General features: G+C 41.2%; 2 protein-coding genes across 2 annotated transcripts in view; one reads left to right on the plus strand and one right to left on the minus strand.

Annotated features, from left to right (window-relative positions):
* egfem1 (EGF-like and EMI domain containing 1) overlaps nt 1-23,842 on the plus strand; it is a 52,627-nt gene that overhangs the window by 11,267 nt on the left and 17,518 nt on the right. The window contains exons 5-16 of the mRNA XM_070905725.1: nt 7,484-7,606; nt 10,913-11,035; nt 12,729-12,854; nt 13,405-13,527; nt 14,490-14,612; nt 15,471-15,608; nt 15,740-15,862; nt 16,180-16,302; nt 16,438-16,674; nt 16,821-16,949; nt 19,526-19,654; nt 20,217-20,345. Coding sequence (XP_070761826.1) covers nt 7,484-7,606; nt 10,913-11,035; nt 12,729-12,854; nt 13,405-13,527; nt 14,490-14,612; nt 15,471-15,608; nt 15,740-15,862; nt 16,180-16,302; nt 16,438-16,674; nt 16,821-16,949; nt 19,526-19,654; nt 20,217-20,345 — 1,626 coding nt within the window. The remainder of the gene's footprint in view (nt 1-7,483; nt 7,607-10,912; nt 11,036-12,728; nt 12,855-13,404; nt 13,528-14,489; nt 14,613-15,470; nt 15,609-15,739; nt 15,863-16,179; nt 16,303-16,437; nt 16,675-16,820; nt 16,950-19,525; nt 19,655-20,216; nt 20,346-23,842) is intronic.
* LOC139285183 (EH domain-containing protein 2-like) lies at nt 20,455-23,507 on the minus strand. Its single transcript, XM_070905678.1, has 6 exons — nt 23,287-23,507; nt 22,982-23,158; nt 22,633-22,730; nt 21,781-22,193; nt 21,507-21,671; nt 20,455-21,402 (listed from the first exon to the last, which is right to left on the minus strand). The coding sequence occupies exons 1-6, from the start codon at nt 23,505-23,507 to the stop codon at nt 20,842-20,844; spliced, it is 1,635 nt and encodes a 544-aa protein (XP_070761779.1). The 3' UTR covers nt 20,455-20,841.

Consider the following 23,842-nt stretch of genomic DNA (forward strand, 5'->3'; position numbering starts at 1 on the left):
TACAACTTGTATTCTTCTGCAGTGTTGAAAGCCATGATTGATTGTATCCCTTTCTTTAGCTAGCTGTCCATTTCATTCAATGCAACATCTTGAAAACAATCACACTTTTGTCTCATGTTTATTTGATACTGAGGTGATTGTTGAAGCTTACTTTCCTCTCTGTGACAGGTTCCTTAAAGCCCCTCAGCTGTCTATGAACGACCTTTGACCTTTGGTCTAGTTCACAGGATCTTGTGTTTTTCCTAACAGCACTTGATGGACCATTCTTTCCTCTGCTTAAAGGCTCTCTAAAGTAAACAGAAAGTGCAACTAATTTTCTGTCATGGTAGCCAACTATTGGCCCAAGATGATATCTTTGTATCTGGTGTGAATGGTTTAAATCTTAGTTGATAGAAATAGGCATTGTTGAAGTTAACTGTGCATCCCCTCAAAATACATATGAGATAGAGCAAAATTACAATGTTAGAAGTCTTTGCATTTTGTTGTATGGGTGTAGGCTACAACTCGAGGCTGTATTTAGGCACAGTGGTGTTTTGAGCTAAATGGTAACGTCAGCGTGCTAACATGCTCACAATGACAATGTTAACATGCTGATGTTTAGCAGGTATAATGTTTATGTGTTGTTTTGTGTAATGTTCAGCATCTTAGCTTAGCATCTTAGCATGCTAACATTTGCTAATTATATCTATATTAATATCATTCGTTTTCTAGGTATTCGGTCAAAAAAAACAAAAAACTGGACTAATTATATAGTCAACCTTATGGTGGCGCTAGACGAAAATTCAGGGGATCGCCAAAGTCACCAGGATTCATCCTCTGGGGAACATGTGGTACAAAATGTCATAATAATCCACCTAATTTTGTTGATAAATTTCAGTCTGGACCAAAGTGGTGGACCGAGTGGCCGACTGACAGTGCCACCCCCACATTGACCCACAGTCATATTAACATGAGCGACGGCACGCTGAACTAAGAGCACTGGTTGATTAGATAATTGGATCCAAACCAAACACATGTGACATCAGACTTTGTGCACGCCACTTTGTGCTCCCCAAGGCAATTGCAAAGATATAGAAACAAAACAGCAAATATCACATCACAGCAGCAATGTAGTTCTACAGAGCCAATGAATGACAAATAATCATAATAAACAGTTTTTGCTGCCCGACATTTTCAGCTTGCAGGTTAGAATAATGAATGCATCACTGGCTGTGATGATGCCAAAAAAGAATTAAAAAGAACTGATGGAGCAAAGGAAATGGGAATGAGCCTATCAAAGCATCAGGTGGAACGTCTCAGCTTTGAAATACAGTTCACGGCCAAACCGTAGTGATTTTAGAGCTTTATTAGCTGGCTCTACTGCAGTAGTTCAAAAGGTCAGTCAAAGACGGTTTCCTGTTTTACAGTTCTCATTTATTCCCCTTTGGTTTATTTGAAGAGTGGATGTTGCAATATCAAATATGTTGTCTCCTTTTGGTAATGTGTCATTTTCAGTTATACAAAAAAGCTTGCAAAATCTATCGTTGAGACGTAGGTTTTAAGAGATTAGTGTTGCAGACTTTCTTCGTAAATAATAATTGGCGGCCCAGCTGTGATGGTAGACATACTGTAGACGAGTTGTTTGGTAAGTTGCATTCCTTTGCTGTGTCGGTTTGTTACAATAGAAATGTGGGAATAAAGACTTGTAGGAAATACAAGTCATTCCTGCCAGATACTCAGATTCCATCTTGTGAGAAAGAAACAGTAAATCACTTCCGACCACTGAGATCTAAACCTACCACTTTCATTGAACAGCGTTGAGGGACATGCCACGCAGCTGAGGCCTGCTGATTCAGTTATTGATCTTGTCTTTCTTTGTCTAATGTTTTTAACATGAGGGGAATGAACACATGATCAGAGGTTAGTTGATTTATTTAATATCAAAGTACTTCAAATCGGGAGGAAGAGCGTTGGTCCTTGGAGAAATTGGAAAGGGGAGGTACTGTACTGTAGAGGACAAGTAATGTCAATAACACCTAATGAGGTAAGCAGGCATCGGGGCTCGGTGGCCGAAGTTTGTCTGCAGAGAACACAAGAACATTCAAGCAGCTGTCTGTTCTCGTGCTCGTTTCCTGATGGGAAACCGTTATCACCACCATTCATAAACCAACAGGAGACACACACTTTCCATTTGATTTTCATCTATGAATTATTCTTTCAAGGGATGCTTGTTAATATGTTAATACATTTGAAAAACATACACTGAGTTACTGAGTGATGGAGAGTGAACTATACTTTAAACACATACGGATGTGTTTCCAAAACGTATAAAAGAATGACTGTGTGTTGAGGTAAGTGGTGTGTGTGTGTGTCATCTATCCTGTCAGTCCATCCGTCAGATGAAGATTGATGATCCAGATTTGTAGGTATGAGGCTCAGAGGCCACATGAGGGAGTCAGGACTGGTGAATATCGAGGAGGAAAAGGCAGCAGGTGTTTGGGTATCAGGGGACGTGAAGCTAAAGGAGGTGCTGTGCTTTAGTTCAGGAGGGTCACAGTGCTTTATAACATTTTGTGTTGCTTATGTACCAAAACAATACTGTGTCACCCAGTATTGTTTTGGTTAGTTTCTGTCAGGTTTCCATGTTATCATTATATGTTGTCCCAGAACATGTATGCTTGACAGAAAGAGAATCATTCAACAAAAACCTCAGCAATAAAAGCATATTTGCTAAAAGAATGGGGATTGTGGAGTTTGTTAGATGCATTAAGAAAAAGGCCTGACTCTTTTTGATAGTGTCATATTTTGTCTTTTGAGACCTTTTATCTCGGAGGATGAAAGATCCCTCAGTGACATCGGGCAGGTCTGTGGAGACTTATAGAAATAATTACATGCATGCGTGTTTCCACGTGTGCTCATTGCATGCGGGTGGCCTGTGTAATACATCCTTGTGCACGACAGCTGAACCAAGACATCTTAATACCAACATGTGCCAAGAGTAACAGTTCAGATTCAAAGCCAAATAGGATGGTTTCCACGAAGACAATCCTTCAACTTTGAGTGGGTCGCAGTTAATCGGATTGTCTTTGGGTTCTGAGAGACAGCGAGGGGCTGTTTACAGATACTGTGTAATGAGATATACAGGGTTAATAAAGTAATATACCACTCATGGCTATGTTTCACAGTGAGCATCTGAGAGGTGTTGTTATGCGTGAGGGAAAAGTTTAACATGGCGCCCCATCTGGAACTATTTATGTTGACTTTTCTACTCTTAGCAATCTTGTTTATGTGCATGAATAAAAGTAGTTCAAAACTTCAATTCAAAGCTCAGGATGCAAAAGAGAGTTTTAAACGAGTGTTCATAAACTGTTCAAAAACATGTGACTTCACATGTACGATGGTTTAAAGTTTGTGTTTATCACATCATCATCATCGTCATACAATTAGCGAGGGTGGAGTTCAGGTGGTTCCTGATCCACTTCCTAACAAGAATAATAATTTAGTATTCCAAATTTAAATTAAGCAACAATAGGAAATCCTTTTCTTTGTGTTTCTGGCCTTTTTGCCAAGGAAATATCTTATTTTGTAGGTATTAAAATGTCTTCATATGTTGAATATGTGCTCAAAAAGTGTCTAGATACCATGCAGAGTCTTTTCAGCTTTGTCTTCAGTGCAAATCTATTTAGCAGACCTTATGCAACAGTGTAGTAAGTCTCTGTAAGTAAGGCTTGTATGTCTGCATATTTAAGAGACATTTTCATGAATTTTCATTCTCGTAATTTCCAGACCCAGAGAAAAGTGGTAATCACTCTACTATAAATCTATTTTATGCTACTAATAAGCTCTATTCTTCACCTCCTTCACACTGCTGTACGAACTACTGGGATATTTTTTTGGCTGCATGCACGGCAGACTTACGTTCAGTAAATCTACTTAGATTTCATTTTATATTCATAGCTCAGTCCCTTAAGTCTCTCAAATGGTGATGCATTCTATAGTTAAATCTTTTCTTGAAGGTTTGGTCCAAGAGTCATCGCACTAACTAAGTCAGCTATTCTTGTTCTCATGTTAAAGCGCTTTACTCCAGAATTATGTTCATTTGATGACTGTCAGGCTGGGCCAGAGCATGACTAATGACTCTTGTGAAAGGCCAAGCCACAAAGTCAAAATTTGGATCTTGAAACTGTGTGGATTTCTGTCTTTATTTGAGGTTTAATTTTGGTAAAAGTTGTCTTTGAGGCTACGGTTAAAGCAAGGGTTATATTTAGGAATGGTGACTGGCAGTTTAGTTGATGAATGAATGTTTCCTCAAATTTGGTTTCGCTCTCGGCTCTGCATCTTGATGTTGATGGCAAATGACCCTGAGCTGATATGGAGAGCTCATTAGGGCTCTCAGGAGCTGCGGGATCAAAGTGGAGACGTGTAAGGGGGCAGAGCCCTGAGGTTACAGGCCCATGTCACTTCCCTGTGAGTTAATGAAAAGCGCAGAGCAGGGTTGTTTGTCTGTGTTCAACTATGTGTATGTGTGTATTTGTTAGGGTTGTTTCTTAGATCTCCCCCTAGCGAAGGGGAATGTGCTGAACGCTGGACTACTGTGTAAGTAAAGGCTTGTAAAGGCAGAGGCAGAGCAATGCAGCCAAGGAGGAGGCCAGGGGACATCTTGCCATTTATCTGTCCTTGCTGAGGAAAACAATGCACATTGCAAAAATGTGCATGCATATTATCCTAACAAGGCAATTATTCTTAATCTTTCAATATATCTGAAGTAAAGATTCATACAAAGACTGGAACGAGAAGGACAGCAAAACAAAGTCTGCCTCTCTAGATGACCCAGATAACTGCCTGCCCTTAGAAACCAAGTGTGGGTGTGGCCTGAAAAACAAATATGGCGACCCATCCTTAGTTTCTGAGGTCCTGCAGAATTCTTCAGATTGCACTAAAATGCTCTTCTTCTCGCCAAAGTTGCTGATGCATTACCTGCTGTAGATCAGGAAACAAACTATTACCCTGTAGAAGAGAAACATTTCCTCTGCGACCTTGTTTACCTCAGCTGCTGTCATATCTCTTCCTCTCCACAGGGAGGATATATGCGAAATACATGTGGTTGTAATAATTCAGCCCCATTCGTCCAAACTACTGTGTTTTGCCTCCCATCAATTAGAACGATCTGAACAGAGTATCGATAATGCATCTCACATGGTCAGCTGGAGACAATCTGGCCCTAATGGACTGCCGTGGTTTTGTGCCATTTTCAGGCAATAGCTCTCTCCTTATCTTTCTCACATACTCTTTACATACATACATGTGTATTCATGTACACACATATGGAGGCAGAGACATTTTATCTGAGCAGTAGGGGCTGTTTATCATGCCCTGTTGTTTGTGTGTAATACTGGCCAAGCTGTTCATGCTCCATGGGAGTCTTCAGATGAAATACAGTGTGGACATAACTGACAAGTCCTGACTGGACTAACAGGAGAATATTGGCAATGCCCTGAGTCTGCTCGTTTGGCATGTTGAAACAGAAATTGTTTTCAGGTTTTTTACCAGAGGGGCCTTGGAGCGCATCTAAGTTGGCTTTTGCTTATTGGTAATGCATTTAGCTGTATGTGCTTTAGATTAACCTTTGCATAAATACCTAAACACCAGGAGATTTAGGGAACGGGACATTAGACTGCTACAATGAAAGCCTAAATAAATGTTAAAAACCTTAATTACAAGCTTGGTAATGATCAGATGCACTTCCATGTTTATTAAAGAAGAGCCATAGGCAACTGTGGGTGAATGTCACAGAGTTAGTAGTTTGATGCACCATGATTATATAGGCAGACCTCGATTTGTCATGTGCTCTTAATCAAGCTCCCAAACATCTTGTTACTGTAAAGCAAGCTGTTCTCTGCTTCTTGCTGTCTCCTCTCTTTTTTCTTTCCAAATTGTTTCTCCAAGTTCTGCACCTGAAATTTCCTGTTATTCAAGATAAACAAGCTTTTGCTCAATGCACAGCTAGGGGGTCCCATTAAGTCTTTTAACAGATGGGGATGAAATATTAAATAACTTTTCCTTCCCCCTCTGTTACCTTAGTCTCCCTCCTAGACAGGGGGTGTCCACGTAAGGGCAATGCATTTCTCTGTCACCATCTCCTTTTTCTAAAGCAAACATACAACACTGCATCATCTGTGAAAGGTCTGGCTATGTTGCTGCCACGTGGACTAGAACTACAGGGGCAATAGCAGCATTTTAATCAGTTTCTACATGGATCAGAACATCATAACGTTCATACAAAGATCTTTGTTCAGAGGTGATTTCCATCTGACAGGCATCAGAGATTCTTCTTACCTCTTTTAACACACACACCATTTCCACTTCCAACAGAAGTATGAAGCAATATCAGGGGTGTACGCATTTTCATCATAGTTGGCCGAGAATGCTGTCAACAGATAACAGCTTTAAAGTTTTTTCAGCTTAAAATGTGAAAATCTTGAATAGACTGCGTGCTTTGATATGTTGAATGTCACATCATATATTTAGCACACAAGAAAATTATTTCAGTTAACCGCAATGTTTTTCTTTTTTGACTTGAATATGACTACTGCAAATATTACATCAGATAAAATTACTTTTCCAAAAACCACATTGACATTTTGTAGAAATCAACAGTGACGTCAGGCAAATGTTTCCTGTAATAAACCTTTAGCCAGTGATCAGCCTAATATGGAAATTATACTTGTAGCCATATCGATGTCTCATGTGTCACAGATTGATCATATTAGCACTTTTCTGGTGTTGCTGTTGCATGCATAACAAAGTATGATGTGTTGAAAGACATTCTTTGGTGGTGATACACAGTTGATAGGAATAATTATACAGCACCAGAACAAGGAGCCTGAGGGTTTTCTCTGGAGTACAAGAGCTAAACAAGGACCACACCTGGAAATCATTTCACCCTCAGAGACAGAACACGGGAAACATGGGAAGACCATGAAAACATTTATGCTCTACAGAGTGGGTTAACATTAGGCTTATTTGGAATAGCTGACTGGGTTTAGATACACACTAATGACAGAGTGGAAGTACTGGCATATGTCTTATGTGATAAGTGATAAGGTTTTCTCAATTATGAATTAAGTTGGTGAACCACAACATGTGGGAAGATGCAACTTATAGCTTCCCCCGTTTCTTGCACTGCTTCTTAAAGATTGGCACTAGACTCACTAACGCCAGTTTGTTTTTTACCTCTGGGAGTTCAAAGCATCTCTGTCAGAGAGATTACCTTGAGAGGCAGCGGGGTCGTGAGCTACAAAGTGACAAGTGAAAATAAACTCTGCAAAAGTTTTGTTGATTTCTTTCCAGCTGAAAAGGGAAAGAATTAAACAATACAAAGACCGAGAAATCTTAGCTGAAAGGGGGCTAGAAACCTTTCTGTCCTCACAATTGATTTAGCTGCAGTGTTTTGTGGACTGTGCATTATTCTAGTAAAACCGGCCTTTTAATCCTTTTCTTTCAGATGTTAACGAATGTGAAGTGGATGAGGGCGGCTGTGAGGGGTACTGTTGCAACACCATTGGCAGCTACTACTGCAAGTGTCCTGAAGGCAGTAGACTGGGGCCAGATGGCAAGGCATGTCACGGTAAGATGGACATCTGGATATAGCTGGTGTGTACAGACAGACTGTGCCCTGCTGGGACTTCCTGTACGTTTTTTTTATGTCAGAATGAAAATGAATTTACATGCTGTTTGTCTGTCTGTTATGTTTTCAAACAAAAACAAAACATCACATATGATATATACTGTAACATGTCTTAAATGGACACAGAGCCTCACATACAGTGTGGTAAGTGTAGGCTTCATAATTTTGTAGGTCAGTGTTGAGCAGAGGCCCAGAGCAGTTTTTAGAGCAGAAAACATGCTCATGCATAGAAAGATTAAGACAAACAGCCGTCTCCAATTCTGCTGCCCCACTTTACAACACCTAATAGCTATTTTCACTACTGAGTTTTACTAATTTTCCAAGGACAGTTGTGTTTTGTGCTTCTTCACCTTTTTCTACAAGTAAACAAACCAGCAACTGATCTATTGACACCTCCATTGGTCACATGACCCTCACCTTGCAGGTCGCAGCGGCCCGTCGACACAATACACAATACGGGGACCCACTAGTCTAAAAACATTGCTTTACAGTGCCGCTGTTCAAAAACACTACAGCTTACCTTTAATTCCTGCTGTTTCCTTGTCTTTATTTTAGTATACAACATTTCAAAAGAAAAAATAAATTGATAAACATCCAACATTTCTACACCACACAACTGGCATGCTAAAAACACATTACCAAAGAGTGATAACTGAGTGATAAGTGTGTTGGTTGCCATATATTCTAGGTGCATAAAATTAATGTGTGCTTGGATAATACGCAAAGTCATCCATTTGAATTAATCCAATGGCCCTATATATAGTCATTCGTGGTCATTAGAGTAAAATTCCCTTGCCTAGGTTGACCAACTGAGAACCTACTTAACTGTCTAGACTTCAGGCTGTAAAGGGCTGAACCAACCACACAGGCAGCACCACTTTCTAATAACCTCCTCCCGTCAGACAGCATGCTCTCTCAATTTGGCATCTGACAGAAATATGCTGAGGTAGTGTTGGGCACTGAGGCCCATTTGTTCTTTAGAGCTGCAGGTGTGAACAAATGCCCCTGACCTTTAACCTTTCAGACAGGATATTGTCACTTTCTAATAATTTAAAGTCTGAGAGCGAGCCATTGGGGAAGACAAGCAGAAGCAGCTTCAGCAGCTGTGAAGTTCTTTTTTTACGGGTTTGTGTGTGAATCCTATGTGTGGTCGTATTTATGGGGAAAGACAGAGAGTTTGGGTTTGAACTATTGAAGAAAAACAAGCCTGTGAAGGAGTTGAGAAGTTTTTTCAACTTTTCGGACTTTCAAAGTTAGTGTGCCATTCTGGAAACTGACAGCTGTGCGAGATCACTTCCCTTGACATTTAGAGTCCACTGAGAGTCTCTGCACTTAATTCAGATGAAAATATAGTCAAATCTGAAAGACTTTGATCATGTTAGTCTTACTAATCACTAAAGCAAACACATTCGATGCATCTTACCATACAAGGTAACACATTAACATTTTTGCTCTCACACCAGACTGCCTCTGGTTCTCTTTTGTTTTTAGTAAATTCAGTTCCTGTGGCGCTCATTCTAAAGACCACCTGTTCATTTCTTTCTGCCGCCAAAGCAGCGCTCCCAAATGTTGGGTCTGCTACATTGTCTAGTTGTAGATGCTAGCTCAGCAGCTCCGCTTAGAGCCAGACGGTGTCACGCGATACCATTCAGACCTCATGCCCCTCGACCTCTGACACCACCGCCAACACTCCCGCCCCTGCTGCCACACACACCACCTCACCCACCGGTGAAAAGCAGCCATTGTGTGTCTCCCATTGAAATCCTTTCACACGAGGAGACCAATAAGTATATTAACCTTGACAAACCTCCCCCTGCGTCTGTTGTTTTGTTAGACATCTACAATAACTGCCAATGTGTTAAAGTACAAAAGAGCCCAGAATGATAGGACGGCTCATAAATATGTGATTCTTCACAGGCAGTTTGGTTGTAATTAATTTTTTCAGCACTCAGGCAGATCTCTGAATAAATTGGGCCAACAAATATGAATTGATTTAACTTGATCACACTAGTCTGTGTGCAGGGTATGAAAAGGATTCTTTTACTGGCGACAGGCCTCCAATTTGACACCCCCCCTTCCCCCTCCCTCCTTTTATTGGAAACAGGCTAATTAAAATAGTCTTCAGATCCTTTTGGGGAGGGCTTTTCCCACGGGTCTGTCACTCTCACACTCACACACACGTAAACTATTTGAAAATGATTTCTAATATTTGCACTACTTGGGAAGTGCTTTAACCTTTGAGGAACCTAAAGGATGGCAGTGTTGCATGCTCAAGTAAACTGAACCACATGTTCTTAATGAACCCCCCCACCCCCTAAAAAACGGTAAATTGCAACATTATTTTCCCCTCCTCGCACACATCTACTCTGTCATCACTAGTGCGAGCCGAAAAAGCCCTTGCGAGTCCAAGATGACAACCGGGAGGAGGTTAGGAAGACGTGTGATGTGTTTTCCAGATGTGTAGTAAAGCCTGATTGTCCTTGAGTGGAGTGTTCAGGTATGTTGTCTCCTCAGCTCCGTGCAACATGAGCTTCAGTCTGACACACGTGCAGCCATGTGCATCTCTCTCCTGTGCAGGAAACAAATCAATTGCACGCACGCTCCTGCACAAATAAGCGTGATAAGCCATTCATCATTCACCCCGAAGACATTACACATGTATATTTTTTCCTAGAGGGAACTGCATGCATAATACTCAAAAGTAGATGTCTGCAAAAGGTAAAACAGAGAAGACATTTGAGATCTGGTCAAAATTATACAATTACAACTCTTTAAATCTCTAACACTAAAAATGTGTTTTTCATTTTCCTTTATTTGGCTCACTGCAGATGGAACGTTTAATTACACAGCCTCAAAGTTGGATGTGAGATTTTATAAAGGATGTAATAAATGTCTTATTTCTAAAAAGCAGCTCAATTTAAACTTACATTCATTTCATTCATTCCTCTGGCATTATGTCCCCACAACTGACCAAAGTTCTCTGTCATTCCTCCGAAAAGCTCCAACTTTTTTAACACACAAGATGATTCAAGCAGCGAGGCCGTTTATATGGGCTTCTAATTGTGCCGTTGGGCTTGTAAATGAAGTTTTTGATGCAGTCAGAAGCAAACTGACATTCCTAACAATTCTGAAGTTTTAATTTCGGCCAAAGCGGTTCTTGTTATTGCACAATCTTGTGGAGTAGTTTTCTTAATGAGCATTTGTGTGTGTGTGTGTGTGTGTGTGTGTGTGTGTGTGTGTGTCCAGATATTAATGAGTGTGAGGAGCTCAACGGAGGATGCCAGCAAACTTGTGTCAACACACCGGGCTCTTATCACTGTGAATGCAGCGAAGGCTTCCGCATGCACGCTGATGGTCGGACCTGCATTGGTAAGTACTAAACAGAAGTATTTATTACACTTGTGGTGACCATTTTAAAAGTCCTTCTTCTCCTCACCCTGCCCTGCATCTTTCCCTCATTAATATTGCACGATATTTGGAAACATTTCCAGGAATAACACAGATACAATGCAGTTGAAAAGATTGATACCACTCTCATATCTGTTTGTTCAATATGAAGTTGAAGCTAGCAGCCGGTTAGATTATCTTAGCATAAAGACTGGAAACAGTTAGCCTGTCTCTGTCTGAAGGTAACATAATCCACTCTCTAAAGCTCAATTATTAGCACGTTGTATCTTGTTTGTTTATCCAAACAGAAACTGTAAAGATGACAAATTGTGGTTTTACGGGGGATTGTGTGCGGGACTATTTCTTGTTCGGGAACAGTCTCTTACTTGAGTCTCTGCTGGTTGCCCAGCAACCTAACGATGGCGACAAGTAAAACAGCAAAATGTTCACTTCTTACACTTTGTTTTTTGCACAAATTAAACAAACAAGATATACCTCTACATGAGAGTGGTATCAATCTTCTCATCTAACTCTCGAAAAAAGAAAGGAACTATTCTTTAGATAAGATAAGATAAGAGAAACAGCTGTGTAGACAAACATGAAGTATGAATATAAAATACATAAACTGTATATTTGAAACCTAAACTGTTTATACCACAGTGGCCCTGAAAGCGCAATACACTGCAACTTAAGAAAACATCTTCACATCAACACATGTGCAGCATTTAGAAGAAAATGCTGAAAAATGAGAAAACACAACCAAATACAGGAATGCTGCAAGTACACACAGAACACAATGGAAAAAACGCAGATGTTTCCAGCATATACTAAATTATTACTGATTACAATCAGAAAGTTTAAACTAAAATAAAACTTACAATATTATTGTAATACAATGCATACAATTTATCAGTTGGACATCTACTATTTTTACTCTGACAGTCAGCCATGTGCAGTGTATGAGCTCAGCTGGAAGAATATATGTAGTTAAAATAATGCAGTAACACTAGGAGCTTCCATGATTAATCCCAGCGTCTAGAAATTCTGACATGCTTTGAAAGGGGAAATATAAGATGGTAAAGTACATTTTCCCATTTTAGCACCATAAAACCTGAAGGTAATGAGAGAATTTGTTACTTGCTGAAAATCAGTACTCCTCTGTTGCTTTTGGTCTTATTTTTCATTCTTAATACTCCCACTTTTTTGACCGCAGCTTAGCGGTAGAGGATAGGGAAGGAGGCAGAGGGACAGCTAATTGTGTCTGCTGAAGTCATCAATGCTGAAAGCCAGCCGCTCTCTCAGTTTTACAGCCCGTCTGTGTCATCATGTCTGTGTTTAGAGCACCCAGAAGGCACACGGCTGATATTCATATTTGGCACATCATTAAATCACAGGAGTAATGGGATGGAAAGATCATTAGAAAGTAACCAGGGGTACCCACTGAACCCAGCTTGAATATCATTTTCCAGTTTCCAGCCTTTACCCAAGAGTTTTCCATAATTACACGGCTGCAGAGTTTAAGGTGTGAAAGCCATTTTAGATTGCCAGCAAATTCAATTATATCTGTCGTCCTGTGTGCGTTCCACATCCATTAATTCTGTAATTAAACACCCGAGCTGATGGGTTTTTAATTCTTATTTACCATGCATGTTTCTGTGTCTCTTTTCCCTTTAAGCTGTGAACTCTTGCTCGGTATTGAATGGTGGATGCGAGCATAAGTGTGTGGACATGGGGAACAATCACTACAAGTGTGACTGTCGAAAGAACTACCAGCTGAAGAGAGATGGGAGACACTGTGAACGTGAGTCATTTTGTTCTCATAAAGCAGGAATAATGTCAGAAATCGCTGGACAGACAGAGTTCATTAGAGTGGGCTATCTTTCTGATGTGCTTCTTTTGCAAATTACAGCAAAAATAAGAAGTTTTGTGGCTGCTGCTAGTGTGCAAGGTCGGAAATCTAGGCAGGAAAGGGATTTGAGAAGCAGCTTTGGAAACAGTTACTGTACAGTAAAAAGCAGGAATTCAGATTATTCAGATTTCAACTCCTGGGTTTGAAAATGTTTGTGTTAGTTTTACTAGGGATCTTTCAGATATCATAACTCACACAGTATTGGAATGATTGGTATTGTTTTTTTTGGTGCTGTTTCTGAATAAGAAGCTGCTCGTGCTGGAGTCAAATGTGAGATGTTAATCTGCAGCTGAGAATTAAATCTGTGTTCATGAACTAACCAGTAAGGTCAAAGAATCACCTGCTGGGCTGACCTGGCTTCATTCTTGTGTGTGTGTGTGTGTGTGTGTGTGTGTGTGTGTGTGTGTCTCTCTCTCTCTCTCTCTGTTTGCGTGTGTGTCAGTGAGGGACCCCTGTGAGGAGAGGAATGGAGGCTGCGCCCAGCTGTGTCTTTCAGAAGGCGTCCGGGTTCACTGCAGCTGCCGACCTGGTTTTACACTGGTTGGAGATGGCAAGAACTGTGAAGGTGAGGAATCACACACACACACACACATATACTGTATATGCACACAAAAAAATTGAGAGCGGATATATCAAACAGTTTAAGAGAATGACATTTATGATTTTTCCATAAGTTACAGCCACACCAAACCTCCTTTTGAAAGCAAATCCACACTACAGTGGAACTGTGTTGATATGAGAGGCTGATGTTGGAAACTATTCTCACAATTCATTTCACTAACATCTCTCCTGCCTGCTCCACCTGCGGAGGAAAGGAGTAGCCAGAGAAATCTGAGACCTGACAAAGCCTTCCTGCTGCAGGAAGTATTTGCTAAATTGTTTTGAAATCCTTAACACATCCAGATTTTTTAAGACCATATGGGAGTATAGCTTTGTGATGCTCGCTTGACAGTGTAACAGTATGTGTGTTTGGTTCATTAACCTCTGGTGTCAGAAACCCAGCTCCAAACAAAGCCTCCTTACAGGAACTACTACCTGACCCCCAAGAGAGACCCGTAACATTTGTAACTCTCTGTGTGTATGTGTGTGTGTGCTTTGTAGCTAAAACTCTACTAAGAAATAAGGCTCTGAGTTGGTGTATGAACTATCTGGTCAATGCCCATGTGTGTTTGTTTCTGTTGCAGTATGAACCATAACAGCCCAGGCCCTTCTGGTCCCGAGAGTAAACTATGACTTGGCCAAAAGGGTTATGTTACTTAACTCAAGTCAAAGAGGACAAGAAGACATATATCAACTCTGAAATGCTCGGGACCTTGGCTATGTCTCAGTGTGAACTAGAGATATATTCTTGTGTTTTCCAACTTCGTAAAACAGATGAATCTTTGATGAATTGAATTGAAACGAATTGTTTGACAACGTGATTTTATTTTTTCTGTGTATATGTGTGTGTGTATATATATGTGTCTATGTACCATGTCTCTGTGTAAACATGCACATCTTGTGTGGTTTGTTAACTGTCTCCTACAGACATTGATGAGTGCAGTTCAGGCCATGCCAAGTGTTCCCATGGATGTGTCAACATGCTGGGCTCCTTCAGCTGTGTGTGCCATCCAGGTTTTGAACTTGGTGCTGATGGCAAGCAGTGCTACCGTAAGTAAAGATCATCCTTCCACAAATTCCAGCCACTGTTGAACACATTTCTTTGTGCAAATGAGCCTATCCTCTCTTAACTTCTGCATTTATATCCTGAAAGGCATTCATCTTGTAAATAAGGAAGATAAACTGGAATGCATGTATGCAGTGTTGTGGATGCAACACAGTGTTAACAAAACTTATCATAAAATATCACAAATATTATAAAGAGTATGGTCTAGACCTGCTGTATATGAAAAGTGCCCTGAGATAACATCTGTTATGATTTGGCGCTATATAAATAAATTGAACTGAAATTGAATTCAATCATCTTCTCTGTGCAAAACAAACCAATGTTAGTTTAGTTTCTTGTAAACTTTAATGTGTCTGATGTTAAAAACAGATAGAACTGGATAGAGCAGATTCCCACTTTAAGTTAAACATTCTTGAATGATTATTTGACAATTTGGTTTATAATAACAATTTATTTGATAATTTGGACAGACAGAAGCACATTGTGTGTAAACTGTCCTCTAACTTGCATGCATGCTTGCTAAGCCTCCTTTCATTGAAAACATCAAACGTTTTAAATTAAGCATATGGAATGGCAATGATAATGATACACTTCATACATCAAAAATGTCCATCCTAAATTCATGGCAGAAAGAGATGTACTTTACCTTTCTAATTCCATTGTAATGTAAATTTGATCTGTGCATCCAGTAAGAGTGGATTTTTTCCCTCTCCTCATCTGTAGCTAGTAATTACAAGACTAGGACAAACCAAAATAGTCCTCATAAATCCTCCATAACATTGTCCTCATGTTTCAGCTCTGGTTATGCACTTTAATTGTGGTTTTGGTCCTCTCTCCTCCAGGCATTGAGATGGAGATCGTCAACAGCTGTGAGAAGAACAACGGAGGTTGCTCTCATCACTGTGAGCACACCACCAACGGCCCGCTCTGCTCCTGCAACCACGGCTACCAGCTGGACCAGGACAGGAAGACCTGTGTAGGTAAGAACTTCTCTCTGAGTCTTTGTTTCTTTATTCCTTTTCTTTCATTTTCATTCCCTTTCTGACTCTCTGATTCTGTCTTCTTGTCCATCTGTTGAAACCAACTCTACGCCACTGCATGCCTCCCTCAGATAGTGACGAGTGTGTCAGCGGGGAGTCCTGCTGCAGCCACTTCTGTAGAAACTACCCAGGCGGCTACGAGTGCAGCTGCAGAGCTGGCCACAGACTAAACCCAGACGGCTGTGGCTGCGACGGTAAGAGTGCTAGACTGTTAGCAGTTCACCTAGTCTGGTGCTTTTTAGTGTTTTCTATGTTGTGGCACAATTGTGCAGGACAGGAATTCCCAGTGCACATTTACTAACCGATTGCTCAGAAATTTAGCTTTTCAAGGCCGTTTCGGAGCAGAAAACAAAAAACAGATCATTTTGCTCACTAAGGAGCAAACTTTGTACATTATCGAGCAACTGCCAAATGGGTAGAAGACGTTGATCAAATGAGTGAAACAAAAGTAATGTCTTTATTATTACCCTTTCATTGTCTTAGCTGTGTTGTTTGTGTATTCTTCTGTTAGACATTGATGAGTGCCTGGCAGAGACCTCAGGCTGTGAACACTACTGTGTCAACACCCTGGGAACATATGAGTGTTTTTGTCGACTGGGCTTCCGCTTGGATCAGGACCAGCACTCCTGCATTTGTGAGTGACGTTTACATTATAGTTATTCTTGGATGGAATAGTTGTGGTAGCAACAGCTGCTTTTTTTATGGGCAAGTGAAACATACGTGCCGTCAGCCATCTAAAATCGCCTGAGTCTAACTTTGTACTGTTTAGCTCTGTATGGCAGAGAACTGGAAGAAGAGGAGGAGGAGGAAGAAGAAGAGGATGAGCAACTGGAGGTCCACGGGTTACCAGACCTGCTGTTCCGCAAGGCTCCTCAGCTCCTGCAGTACACAGCAGCCCTACACACACGTTATGACAGTGATGATGATGATGATGGTGGTGACAGTGAAAAAGAATTAGAGATCCAGCGGGAGCGTCGAGGAGAGCTTAGACTGGACAGCAACATAGGTACAGTAAAAAGCGTGAGTGATGACACAAAGATGTGTACTTGGTGAGATATTATTTTATTGTTTTCCTATTAAATATTCAGACCAGGAAGTTATGAAAAGAAAAACGTATTTATAGCTGATAATTTCTTTTTTTTTCTTTTACAGTGTGTCTTGATGGCTCGTTTGGGGATGACTGCAGTGTGAGCTGTGAAGACTGTGTGAATGGAGTGTGTGGTGAACACAGAGAGAGATGTGAATGTTCACCTGGATGGACTGGGATCATCTGCAACGAGAGTGAGTATAGTGAACAGGACATTCTACAGTTACATGTGTGCATTGTGTGTTACATCTTTTCTTTGCAACACAAATTCTGCTGCAGTGGGCTAAACGCTTCACCACTCCCCCCAAATGCTTGAATGTTGAGTTTTCCTTTAAGTATCCACACACTTAAGATAGATTGTCCCCCAGGATGTCCTGTGACTATTTAAAGGAATAGTTTGACATTTTGGGAAATACATGTGTTCCCTTTTTTGCTGAGAGTTAGATGAGAAAGTCGATACCACTCTCATATCAGTATGTTAAACATAAAGCTGCAGTCAGAAACAGGGTGGGCTTAGCTAAGCATGAAGACTGGTAACGGAGGGAAACAGCTAGCTTGGCTCTGTCCAAAAGTACCAAAATCGGCTTGGCAGCACCTCTAAAGCTCACTAATTAACACGTTATATCTTGTTTATTTAATCTGCACAAAAGCTCAAATTTTAAAATGACCCACAGTAACTTCCTGGAGTCTCAGCTGGTTGCCTGGCAACCTCACAGTGACAAAGACTCAACAACCCGTTTATACACTTTTTGTATGGATTAAAGATATAAAGTGTTAATTTAACGAGCTTTAGAGGTGCTGGTAGTCAGATTTTGCGCAGAGCAAAGTTAGCTGCTTCCCCGTACTGTCTGTATGCTAAGCTAAACTAACTTTCTATATGCTAAATTAAATATTGGCTGTAGTTTCATATTAACCGTGTAAGTGATACACAAGAATGGTATCCATCTCCTCATCAAACTTTTTAGTAAGAATGTGAATAAGCATATTTCTCTAAAAGTTACTATTTCTTTAAAAGTCTGGAGACCTGAATATTTCATTTTGTAGAATGTAGAGAAATAAATGACTCTCTGGCCAAGACATGCGCATGGACAGGAGACCAAAATAATTTATGCCCAGATTATATACATGACAAGTGAATAGTGTTAACAGTGCAGCACACACATACACACAACCTGGTTTTTCCCACAGGGCGCATCCTCTTCTAGGTCTATTTGAACTACCCATAGCAATGTGGTCTAGTTTTAGAGAGAGATGAGATAGCTCCCTGTGTGCATCGATCCAGGGCCATGTATCAAACCTGTCGGCTCCTCTGCGTGGGAGGCTGGGTTGTTTATGGGCTCCAGAACACAAGAGCACCGGGGGAATCAATCTGTCTGCTACTGGAGTGAGGCCAGGGCCCACAGCAAGAGCGCAGCCTGAGGCCAAGGATGTCCACTACTGGGTTAGAAAGCAAGGCTCCATGGTTCCCATCCAGCTCCATGATTAATGGCTGTCTTTGGTCTGAACCCGAGTCAGGCTGGTAATCATAAGAGGGGAGCCACGTGGGACAAGTCCGTTAGGAGCAATCTGTCACTTTTAGAAACACGCTCCTGAGGTGGCAGTATTCAGATGCACACCCTGGAGGTGATGGGCCTGGACGTGGGTAGCATTTTCAGGTGGAGAGGATGAGCAATGTGTCTGCCTGAAGCAAAGATACGGGAATTGTTACAGTAGGCAATAACATAGTGGTCTATAAGGAACAAAAGTGTATTGATCATAATCTTGGACCTTTTATGTCCTTAATTTACTCTAAAAGTTTATGTACCGAATTACAGGATGTTTTGTACATCTTTTGTACAATCCACATCTTGGTTAGATCTAAACAGTCTCTTCAAAAAGACTTCTCTAACTTCATCGCTCTCTTTGAGATGGATTATAATTAGCATAGTCACCATTGTCTTGTTCAAAACTCTTCTGTAGCAACATTTCTAATCACTGACTGAATACTTAATTCTGGCCGAACAGAAAAGCCAATGGCCTTGAATCATATCCCAGAGGCAACTTTTCATATTGTTTATGGAGAATGAAAGTGTTTTGTGCAGTTTAAACAGCTCTGTGTGTTTTGCATGTTGCCTCAACATGCCTCAACAACACCTCAGTATCAATTCAATCATTTCGAAGCTGAATTAATAACCCCTCCCACTGTACTGTTCATATGCGTTGGTTGCATTTCCAGATGTACACATAATGTCACTTCATCTTTGTATGAAAAAAGTTTGTGAAACTTTGATAACTTATTAGGCTAATCCCTTCCTGCTCATTCATTTACATTTTAATTGTAATGTATTTTCAGTGGCTATTCTAATATTACAACATACTGTAATGCCGTTAGCTTCATAGATTGTTTTAAACTGGCTTATCTTCCCATGGAGTGACTGGGTGCTGTGAAAAAAAAGTGTGTCATGGAATTCAAGCAGACTTTCACTTGATGGATTGTAGCACATCTTAAACAGCCAGCTGGTTCATGTTGCAATTGCTAACAAGGCCAGAGAGATCAAGAGTGTCAGGAGGGCACACACCATGGGGAAAGACAGGATGGAAGGTGGAAGTGTTGACTGACTTCTTAACACTGGAGCATAACCTTTCCTCTGACTGCATTTACTTTCTCTTCTCCCATATATGACTCTGTGTTTCGGGATCAAAGGAATTCCCCACAGTTTGATTCATTAAGTTATACTGCTGTTATACTATTAAGGTGTCTTTCCCCGTGTTTTTCTTTCTCCCTCTCCAGCTTGTCCACAGGGAACCTATGGGCAGGCCTGTAACAGCCTGTGCCGTTGTCAGAATGGAGGCTCATGTGACCCGGTGACTGGGAAGTGTTTGTGCCCCCCTGGGGTACAGGGTCTGCTCTGCGAGGATGGTTTGTTGTATACACACATTCCTAGAGACACACACACACACACACACACACGCAGGTGTGAATACAACAACCAGGCTTGTGACTTGCTTGTGACCCTTAATATGAAGGAATATCTCCTCACGACTCATAGGTCATAGGTTGTACATCTGTAAGTTATGTTCAACAGAAGTGATTTTATCCTCCAGAACTGTTTCATTTGAATAATCTTCAGTGGAATGAAAGGATAAAACCACAATATTTCACAAGACAGAAGCAAAACTTTTGTTTTAACTTATTCTTACCTGGGCAATCGTCTTGTGACCCACTAGATTCATCATGCGAGCCGTTGTAGGGGCATCGTAATCCCCAGGTTGGGCACCACTGCTCTGTATTATCTTTCAGTGTGTGCTGAATTTGTCCTGACATGGCCACAGATGTTGTTTTACAATTTGGGATGGGCACTGTGTCTTAATGTTTTATTTGAACTGTAACCTTGTTTGAATGTTGGCCTTTGCTCTCATCACGCTGGAGCTTATTTTTAAGTGGGCATCCGGTCCTAAACTGGCATTATTCATATTTACAGGTTGTCCAAGGGGTTATTTTGGGAGGCACTGCAGAAGAAAGTGCAACTGTCCCAACAATGGACATTGCCATCGCCTGTATGGAGGCTGCCTGTGCTCTCCAGGACTATATGGCCGCTTCTGCCACCTGCGTGAGTACCAACCTGACCTTATCATAATACCCATTGCATTATGGTGATGACGACGATGATGATACTATCACAAACAATGACATAATACTGGCTGGTCATCTTTACAAGTTTAATGCCATTGATAGAAAATACATTATGATTGTGTGAGACGTGAGAAGCACTTACCATATAAGGCAAAAACAATTATATAACCTAATGGATAATTCCACCATTGAAGGTGTTTGCTGCTGTATTTTTCTTATTCTTTTGGATATTAGTGAAATGTGAGAGGAAAATATGATGAAAGGTTTGCAGTGATCAAAACCATGTGTGGTAATCTTAAGGTTTTGGTGTCATGATGATTAACATACAAATGGATACCACCTTCTCAGGTTCATGAACAGGCGCCGTACACTTTGTTAGTTTTTTTGCTACAATGCTACTACCAGATTATGAAATTATGTACAAACTGTACAAATAATGTACACAGGGCCTCAGCTTCCTATCAATGTCATGTTTACTCGTCATCACTGGCGGCACTAAGCCGTTTTGACGGTGGCACCAGGTGAGACGGCAGCTCTCGGGGGAGCCAGTGACCCTCCAGTTTTCCCTCAATAAGGTGGACTGCCAAAGCGAACTCCTCATTGTCCAGCATGCCATCCCCATCTACATCAGAAAGCCTCCAGACATGAGCAAGCACGGAGTTGGGCAGAAGGGTGGTCGTCATCCACTCTTTGACTTTGGTGCTGCTCAGTTTCCCCTCATATGGACTGAGGTTGTAGAAAATCTCATCGTATTTTGGCTTGTATTTCTCCACTACCCACTCATCAAAATCTGTCTCGCTGCTCTCGTCATCTCTGTGGAGTTCCTTGAAAGGATCCCTCCTGTAGTGCTCGGGCCTGAATGTTCCCAAAAATTCACCGTCCAGCACACCAGGGAGGGATTTCTTCCTCAGTTCTTGTTGTTGAAGTAAAGGCACCAGGTTTGCTATGTCAGTGGTCAGGAGTTTATCCAAGGAAGCCATTAAACTTGGTTTCAGTGTCTTGAACTTTGAGAAATCTTGACCCAAAAGTTTCTCCTGAAAATGTATGCAACCACATGTCAGGCTCACAGAACACATTTAGGTAAATCATTTCTTAAAATATGGTATTTATAGACAGCAATTAAGAAGTAATGTTTGACCTGCATCTTGGTGCAGTCAGGGAAGTCACCAGCTGGGACTCGATGCTGTTGCTGGATCTTGGTGAAAATTACAGGAAGCTGGTAAATCAGATTGTGCTTCTTGCTTTCTTTGCAAAAAATTGTTGGCATTTCCTGCTTCAGATAGCTGATAATGTGGGCATGAGCCTAGGAGGGGAAAAAGCTCAAATTAAGCCCAAAATCACCATAAATGCATCTAGGTTTGTAAATATAAAATGTATAATAAGTATGGGTGGGAATATATGAGATCTCTTACCCTCAGTAAGCGTGCCCTCTTCACCAGGTCGTTCAGCTTGCGTACTGCAGCATTGCGCGGCAGGTTCCTTATGTCGGCCAAAAGGTCCTCCTCCTCCAGCTCTATCAGCTGGTAGTGGTCACACATCTGTCTCGGCTCTGACCAGAAAGATCCGATGTAAACCCTCAAGATCTCGGGGGTTCGAAACACTTTCCCCAGCGACCACATGAGGGCGCCGTACACTCTCATGAGCTGCTGCGAGTCCACCCTGTCGGCTTTGTTGAGAACCACACGCAACTTGTCCTCGTAGCCACACAGAGCCCCAAAGGCTCGAGTGAGCTCATCAGAGAACTCTAGTTTATGTGCATCAAACAGCAGGATGATTCGATCCACACGCTCTGCGAACCAGCGCAGCACTGCTGGGAAGTCGTAGCCTGGGGATAAGGAACGAAAACACAGGGTTTTCATTAAACACTGTATGTAATGGGGCAAGCCTCACTGCCTCAAGACGTGGAAGAACATATAACATATCCCAGTGGCCCTCACTGGTTTCAAGCCATTTCAGTTACACCCATAGATTAATGCGTCCATAAAACAAAGCAAAGACTGCTTAGTTACTTACTGCTCGTCTCCTCCCAACTCACTGTGATATTACTTTCATCTGCTGTGCTTCTGACTTCAAGTATCTGAACTATGTTGGGGAAAAATTCTCATTTTATTGCATCTGCATTGCATCTCTTACCAGGGATTTCAATTCTCCTGACAGCAGCAAAGCTTTCCAACTTTAACTGTCAGAAACTGAATATATGGAAGTAAAGACCCATTGATTCCTCCTGACATTGAAACGGAAATTAGAAATGTATTCTTTCTCACCTCGACTCAGTTTTCTTTTAGCAGCAGTTAAGATGCCCGGTGTGTCGATAATGCTGACACTCTCGAGGACTTTATTTGGCATCTGAACGCACTGAAACCTGCAAAGAAAAAAAATGCGTCATCATCATCTTTACTATTTCTCACTATCCTTTATTTAAATTAAAAAATATGGCTTCACATCGCAATGATTCTTTCTGTACTTCTATTCTAATGAAGGCAGAACATTGGCAAAAAGAAATAAAAATGAAAAAAGAACACCTCCAAAACAATCCATTATTTCCATTTTCTTTCACTCTCCCTCCATTCGTCTCCCTCTTCTGTTCTCTCTATGTCTGTTGATTCCTATCACCTGTTCAGAAAGGCATTTCCAAAAGGGTCGAGGTTGCGAAAGGGCTTTTTACGATCCACTGTGAGGGCATTGCCAGGGATGATTCCTTCCACTTCTCCATACATGACAGCAGTGAAGCAGTCAGTGGTTGGCTCTGGCCCAACTCTGCTACCAGGAAAATCTTGTTCTATGAGATACCTGAAGCCAAACCACCATTACCAACATTATTACCCCAAACACATCAGTGCAATACATACAGCAGATACAATACATGCACAAATCTGCAGCTTTAAAACTGCATGAAAGGTGGAAATTCTGATTCTTACCTTATGAAAGTTGTCTTTCCTGTTGAGTACTGACCCATCACTAACACCATTGGTTTGTTGTCAAAGTCTGCATCTTCATAGCTCGGAGAATGAAAGTGATGGAAAGAATAGTATTTCTCTATCGGCAGCAGCCTCTTATAATAAAGATTCTTCAGCTCCTCTGTCACCATATTGACATCCCCCAATGTTTTAGGATTGCTCCTGAGCCTCCGGATGGACATGGTGATGACTTTTTTGCTCTTAATTTCTCAGTGTGGAAGCTGCTCACTCTTCTAAGAGCAAACTGGATGATGGAAGAATGTGCACAAGGAATATTATCAGATTCTCACAGCTGTCTGCTCCATCCTGCAGCGGGACATTTAGAGGGTGGAGAGGGTGTAACCAGAGCCTGCAGCTGCACCTAACATAAAGCCAATGTCGAGAGGGACAGGGTGGAGTGGAGTTCAGTTTTTGTTGCTGAACAGGGACAAATCTTGGCAAAATTCATGAGGATTGATTGTTCTAAACACTGAGTGGGGATGTGGCAGTGCTTCAGTTTAACAGGACATCTATTTGT

Source organism: Enoplosus armatus, chromosome 5 (genome assembly GCF_043641665.1).
Source record: "Enoplosus armatus isolate fEnoArm2 chromosome 5, fEnoArm2.hap1, whole genome shotgun sequence".
Classification (NCBI taxonomy): Eukaryota; Metazoa; Chordata; class Actinopteri; order Centrarchiformes; family Enoplosidae; genus Enoplosus; species Enoplosus armatus.